The sequence below is a fragment of the Acanthisitta chloris genome, unplaced genomic scaffold (assembly GCF_000695815.1).
Source record: "Acanthisitta chloris isolate BGI_N310 unplaced genomic scaffold, ASM69581v1 scaffold45955, whole genome shotgun sequence".
Lineage (NCBI taxonomy): Eukaryota > Metazoa > Chordata > Aves > Passeriformes > Acanthisittidae > Acanthisitta > Acanthisitta chloris.
In genome coordinates, this window is record NW_008672896.1 from 1 (window position 1) to 7,589 (window position 7,589).

General features: G+C 45.3%; 1 protein-coding gene across 1 annotated transcript; it reads right to left on the reverse strand.

Annotated features, from left to right (window-relative positions):
* Nucleotides 1-489: 489 nt before the first annotated feature.
* On the reverse strand, nt 490-5,831 carry LOC103802222 (COP9 signalosome complex subunit 7b-like; the record flags this gene model as incomplete). The annotated part of the gene is given in 6 exon segments (XM_009074675.1): nt 490-595; nt 1,881-2,083; nt 2,648-2,736; nt 4,231-4,273; nt 4,276-4,308; nt 5,670-5,831. Coding segments are annotated over 6 exon segments (636 nt in total), but the record flags the coding sequence as incomplete, so codon positions are not given.
* Nucleotides 5,832-7,589: the final 1,758 nt, after the last annotated feature.

Sequence of the window (7,589 nt, forward strand, 5' to 3'; positions counted from 1 at the left end):
GCGCAGGGCGCCCGGAGCGCCGCGGGGCGCGCTCACCCCGACCCCGGGGAAGCTGCTCGGGGCACTTTTTGCAAAAGCAGTGAAACTCGAGAGATTTTTGTTAATTCACGTTTAAGCCAAATAGAACTGTTTTTTTCCCGCCTGCCTGCCTCGTACAAAAGGAACAGAACGGCATCAAAGATTTGTGCTAAATCAGTTTTCTGCACAAATTCGTATAGGAAATCGGTTAGTGCAGTCACCTAGTCTAAATTTATAGAAATGTATCAAGAGAAGTTACACCTTGCTCAGAGTGGGTAAATTAGATGTTTGTGGTGTTACTAGCACACAGAAACAGATGTGTTTTCTTCCTACCCCAAACCAGCACAGCTGATTTGCATGACTGCCAGCCTGCTTCAGAGCCATGACCATCAACCAGGTGTTAACAGGTTATTTTCTTCAGCAAACATTTACCAAGCACCACAGAGAGGCCTGAAATGACTCTGTACCCACCTCCATCTCTACATGCTGTTGAGTTCGATGATGGTTCTCCTTGTACTGGTTGGCTCTAAGCACTTGCTGCTCAATGCCCAGAAGAACTGCTTCACAACCATCACACCTGCAAGATACAAACAATGCCAAAATGCTTAAGAGTTCTCTCTGGAGCAGCTCAATCAGGCAACCTGAAAAGTCATGCTCATCTACAAGTTTAAGATTATTAAATTTATACCTCATGCTTCAAGATTAGAGTTGCAAAAAGCTGGCAAGAACAAGCTTTGCTGCATACTCAATGCATTTCACAGCATTCTCTAGGGAGTCTGTGTTGCTCTTACCATCAAAAGTAAATGCAGGTTCAGTGCACTTTCATCTTTCTTTTCAGCCAGGATGACTGCTTAAACAGGAATGCAATATATTTTTTTAAGGTAAGCAAAACTTCAAATTTAAAGTAAAAAGTCATACTGAGATAACTCCCTGCCTGTTAGTGCTCAGAAGTCAAGAGCATTCAATACAGAGCTTGGAATTGGAGAAGACAAAAACGGAATTAGCAACGGGGGCTCACTGTAACCTTCCAAACAATGCTGTAAGGTCCCAGAAGCTGCCGGAGCTCTCCCATTGTGACAAGACTGAGGGAGTTGGAGTAGAGAAGCACAAAACCTGCCCCCACCTCAGGACAGCATATCTGCCCAGCAGTTTAATTACTTTTCATGTACGCATTACCATAGCAACTAGGAAGCAATTCCCAGTCAGCTCAGGACCTGTCACAGGCTCTACAGTCTACAGGGGAATTTCTCTGGGTGGGAAAGGAATCCTACAAAAAGATGAGAAGCAGATTTCTGGCAAAGGTACAAAAGGATAATACCACAGTCCCAATATGGTTGCAGGCAGCCTGCATTTGCAGGAACAAAAAGAAGGCAAACAAAGGCATCTGAAACTTCAAACTTGAAGAGACATCCCCTCCAAAAAGCTGTGACTCTCTAGAACTTGCCCACACAGTTCTCATCACAGTGAAAAAGGCTGAGAAGTTAACAGCCAGCTCTGGTTTTGCTATCAAGTGTACCAGCAGGAAGGGGAATAACTCTCATCACAAGACCACAAGTCCAGTTTGGCACCTCCCTCTGCAAAGGCCTTGACTTCTCGTGAGGTTCTGCCATGTAAAAGCTACAGTGAGAGCAGAATCTCACAGTGTGCTATGGTTTGGCTTGATACATGACACAAATTGAATCCCAGATGGGATCTTGGAAAACTTGCCCAACAGACTCCTCCTCCAACTGCCTACTTATAGCATAAGACTCCTGATTAATGGAACATGGTGAAATTGAGCCAGCACTTGAAACTCTGAGAAATAAGGAAAAAACGGGACAAGCTGTGTACAAGGAACAAGGAAGGTGGAGAGACTGCCTCACCATTCCTGGAGTGTTTTGACAATGTTACTGATGTCCTTCTTCTGAATGTCTCTGCCGATACAGAAATCCACCTCTAGCACCTGGTTTCGCTGATCCAACTTCCCTTGGATAATATCTGTGTAAACTGCTTCAATGATCAGATCTTCCAGCTCCCTCAGATTCCTCATATCCAGGTCCTTCAGCAACACAGAATAGGGAATGCACTAAAAACAGCAAGACCCAGAGTAAGTTAACAGTCCCAGAGCCAAAATGAACAGCAGTCTCGGAAGGTCGAGACTCCAATGTTTACTGTATCCTATGCTTTGGCCTGCAAGTGCAGCAGTGACTGTGGCAGAACAAACTCCTGCTACCAGGCTATGAAATATTCTGACACAACTTTGGCAATTCCTGAAGCTTTGGCATAGCACATTCTAGAAGAAAAAATGTAATGGGATTGCAGAAGAAATTAAGAGTGCTGCTTAGTTTTCTCTGGAACAAGAAGTCAGTGTTGTTAAGAATGATTCTCCACCTCCAGCAGTGAAAGAAGCCATACAAAGCTTCCCAATTCCTGACCAATTTGCACATCAGTTCAAACATCTCATCCGTGGAAGTCCACTAAGTTAATGCCCCAAATGCACCAGGAGAGAACACTGCACAGGTACTTTCCTAGTTACAGTGGGTTTCTTGTGAGGACTCACTCAGTCCAATAAACTTCAGTGCTACAGAATGGATGCCATTTCCCAACACAGACCCAGGAGACAACTGCTGCCATTCCCCGTGCACTTTACCTTCATGCGGGAAGCCAAGCTGACGATCGTCAAGTGTTTCAGCTTGTTTTTCTGAGTCACTGTTAATTCAGGCAGGTTATCTTTGTTTGCTGTCAATGTCAAAAAGGCAAAATTCAGGATTTGACTTCAAAAATCATATAACCCAGGCTGCAGAACTCCAGGCTAGTTACACTACGCTAAACCCTTAAAGGTTGAACTCTTCCAGCTACTGTAGGTGCTGGTGAGCAGAGAGCACTGCGACTGCAGGCAGATTGGCACACCCAGGAACAGAGGGCAAAAGCTAAAAACAGGCTGGCAATTCTCTGCTTCTTTAGTAATTCTGGTTCTGGAATTAGAAACTAATTCACATCTACACTGCTTTGTGCTCTGCCAAAACAGTTGGTCAGTGCTTTGTTTCTACCAAGTCATTTTTGTTTCATTAACAAGCTGACAGAATAAAACCTTCCCCCTTTGCTATCTGGTTGCAAATACAGATGGTTTAATTCCTCTAAAGAGCTGCATAATTTAGAGTTGAAAGTGTAAAGTACCAGGCTGAGGAAGAGAGGAGAAATTATTAATCTAGATGGCCACACTGTCACTGTATTATATCCATGTGCCTCATGAATATTTAAAAACAGAAAGGAAACTGGCAGCTCTCCAAAGCAAAGAAACTCTTTAAAATATCTGCTTTAATGGAAATTAGTGTTTCAGGGCCTCTCACATTCTCCCATCTATCCCACCTCACTCAATGCTCTACATTTTGAATACTTATCCCCCTTTCTCTTTCTTTACTAGAAAAGGAAGAACAAACTGTGTTGTCACACGCTGGGACACAAGAGCCATGCACAGCAAACACATCCTCTAATCAGTCACAGAATTCATGAGGCTCATGTTGCTCCACAGCCACTGGAATTTCCAGTCCTTGCACTTACAGATGACACTTCTCCTTACAGGAACTGGATAGCTTATCCACCACAGTGATAGCCAGCACTATGACAGAATTATTTGTCACACTCTGTAATGGTCTGGATGAGGCTGCTACCCACAAATGAAGCATTAAATTGTGGCAAAATGGAAGCATAAGCACCAGAGATAAAAGCACATTTCGACAGATACAAAGATGATTCACACACAGGCCTTCTGAAGCTGTGCAAAAGTCATTATTTCGATTTGTATTCTAGCTAAGAAATCCTTCATTTTGTCTTAGCAATGCCATCAGGGAATAAAAGGTTATCTCATAAACCATATAGGTTTTCTAAATAATGCAGAACAATTTTGTCTGAGTTTTCTGCAGCTTCCATAACCAGTGCCATCTAAATTTCCAAACAGATGTCTGAAATTGCCCTCTGCAGAGGTAAGTGAACATCAATGAATTCTCATACAGACCAATTCAATCCAGAGCTGGATCCCATCCAAACCAGGAAAACACCACAGTCCCTGGCCCTTCCTTCACACTTTAGCAGTTAAGAAGCACACATGACCCAGAGTTCTTGGACACTTTCACCCAGCCACACTAGACCAGGCATCACAGAAAGCAAAGAGCTGCCTCTGACAATCCTACAGGGCAACCCAGTCCCACACTCTGCAGACAGACAATCTCTTACCTACATAGTCTGGGTACGTTCCGTACGCAAACAGGGTCAGCAGACAGCAGCTGGAGCAGCATTAGAGCCTTCAGCAAGCTGGATGGGAAGAAAAGAAATTTCACATAACATAGTAACAGTCAACATGACCCTGACAGGCAACTTCTCCAGAGAATTGTCTAGGTCTGCATAGGACAAGCAGTACTCAGAAAAGCAATTACATCCTGATCTTACAAAGCTGAGCTCTTTCTAAGGCCTCATGAGCAGCAGTTTTAGAGTCAAGGTGAGCCTTCAGCAAGCTGGATGGGAAGAAAAGAAATTTCACATAACATAGTAACAGTCAACATGACCCTGACAGGCAACTTCTCCAGAGAATTGTCTAGGTCTGCATAGGACAAGCAGTACTCAGAAAAGCAATTACATCCTGATCTTACAAAGCTGAGCTCTTTCTAAGGCCTCATGAGCAGCAGTTTTAGAGTCAAGGTGATCCAGCCATTTCTATGCACCAGAACTTAACTACAGTTTGGACTATCAACTGCTTTGTGTGGCAGCTTAGGAGGGAAAAGAAAGAGGCAAATCTTTATTTCAGCAGACAACCTCCAGGGTCAGGTCTTCCCACCACGTGCCAAGCAAGCAGGCCGTGGTGATGGCTGGTTAAGCATCCTGGCTATTACTGTGAAGGCTAACACAGCTCACCTGCAGAGCCAGCACAGCTCCAAAGCAAAGCAGCACTGTAAGCTCAGTGCATGTGAAGGTAGCAGCACTCCTCTCGCCTGCAAACACTGTTCTGGAGTAACTGCAGCACCAAGCAGTGATTTTTATTGATTCAGTTTTTTAATACCATTTGCTGCACACAAATCCAGGAGAAAAAGTACTTGTGATTTGATGCTGAATATCCATAAAGGCATTTCTCAGCATATCTAAGAGCCTGTTTGGAATGCCAAACTTGCTGTACACAGCGTTACTCCAGCTGCAGAGACACTCAACCTAGATTCCCTCGCTGTAGTAGGGGTGGGGCTGGCAAGCCATTCTCAGTAAAAGCTCTGGAACTTACTTTCCATCTTGGTTTGAAATGGTTTGGATCTGGTTACCACCCAGGCCTGATACACTAGACATCTGTTCAAGAAGACTTTTGGAGAGCACTGAAGTTCTGCTTTCCAGGACAGTGCAGGAGTAGAAAGGGATTTGTTCATGGTTGGCTGGCTAAGAGCCTTCTTAAAATTGTTACTGGGCTGCTGCCAAGTTCTTGCTGTGTTAGCAATAGCATTAAGGGAGCAAAGCTTTATATAGGTATTTTTTAACATCTAATATATACAGGCAAAAGCAACAAACATCTCAGAACTAGGATAAGTCACACCAGGCCCTTCCCAGCACAGAAATTTCCCTGTCTGCAGACACTTCTGGGGATCCCTTATACTGGCAGTGCAGAAGGGGCATTAGGATAGAAATTCATCTCTTACCTCTTGCACATTTGTTAACTCCAACAGCTCTCCAAAGACATAAACCCCAGGAGCCTCCAGCACTTGATTTATAAGAGCAGTCAGGGCTGAGCCACTTGTACCTTTGGCCAGTAAAATAAACTGCTCTAGAAGATTGCAGGATGGTTTCTGTTCTCCTGCCATTCTAGGTTTTCAATCTGCCAGTGAAAAAACATGACATTAACAAATCCTTTCTCCTGAGCCAAGTTCTGCCTGTCAGTGGGGCAGAAGGCACACAGAGCATGGCAATGTTTCAGTGTCAGCAGAGACAGGGATTCCTTCAGCACTCAGGGGGCAGAAACACAGCAGGTTCCACTGCTGATTTATCTGGGGAGCACAAAGGATTCACACAGTACCTGAGCAAAATTTCTGTCTGGCCAGTTCCCTGGAAGGATCTGCTCTTGCTCGTAGGAAAGGAGTTCAGATTCCATACTGTTCTCAGACTTTTCCTTCTACTGATGCTGCCAAAAAATGCCAACTGCACACATGCTTATTAATCCATCTGTTAGAGGTCAGCTAAGACTTCCTCCTTCCTCACTACACAGCTCCAAAACAGCAACCAACTCACTTCCCTGTGAAGGACTGACCCACACTGTGTAACTGCACATCACACCTTTTCCTTTGCCATTGGCTGTAGTGTGTACACAGAACTCCTACTGCTTTCTGAGCCTAAAAGGCAAACAGAACTGTGGCCTGTAAGCAGCTTAGCAACCTGCACTGCACAGTTCAAGTGTTTTGGGTTAACTGGAAAGCTTAAGTGATAAAAATACCCTTTTACAAAGGCTCTATTTAAGCCCCTGTAAAGAGAGGCCTTTGTCTTCAGCTGCTGCCTGACATTTCTGGTGTGCATGTTGTCTCCCAGCACCAACATGTTGCTTTGGAAATGTAAATCACTGTTTATTAACAAGTTCAACCAAATGAATTGTTTGTTTACAAACAAGGGAGAAACTTCCCAAGCATGTTACTCAAGAACTCAGCAGATAAGGGGTGTTCGTGTCATGCTTGTATGGAATAATTATCAAGTAGAGCTGTAACCTTTACTTTGGTGGGGAAAACCAAGCAGCAGAGATGTGTCTCATGCTGTGTGACCACTGGTCCCACATCCACCCTTTGGGGAGCACAGTCAGACAGGGGGTTGCACTGTTTCACCATGCCTGACCAAATTAAGGCTTGTGAACATCTCAGACAGTTTCCTGTATTAGTCAGCTTCTAAAAATACCCTTTATTCCACTTCACTACACCTGCAGGTACAAATGGTCTCACCCTGAGCAAGCAACACTGTCCACACCAAGATTTCTTGGCTCTCAGGATAAAGTTTCTTTCCCTTCCAGGCACAGGTGCAGCCTGACTGAGCTGCTCTTCGTCCTGACTGAGCCATCCCTGCAATACAGCAGCACTCAGTGTGGCTCCCTAACACACAGGGTACACTGGTGCCACTCTCCCTGCCCACAGACAAGAAGCAGACACGGAGCAGTTTTCTCAGGAAAACACGTGGACTGACTGACCTGGGAACGAGAGTCAGATTCCACAGTTCCCAAGCTATTGTCCACCCTCACGGGTCATCAAACCACACGCTAGTGCAGAAGGGGATAAAAGCAGCTAGCTGTATTCATGCCCTGCTAGGGAAGCAATGACAACTCTTTGCCCTTTCCCCAAGTAAACGCTCAGAGAACTGCGGTGCTACTGCAACCTGAACGCACATTGTGTCGCCGGGAACACCTCGCAGCTTCCCACGCCGACTGACCCTGCTGAGGAGTGACTGAAACACAGCAGACCCTCCAACCGAGCCCGCCCAGAGGCCACCACAGCCCAAACACGGGACAAACCAGGCTTCCCCCGCGGTCAGGCCTCCCTAAGGCACCTGAGGGGGTTCCAGGGCACGAAGCATCCCCGCGGCAGGGA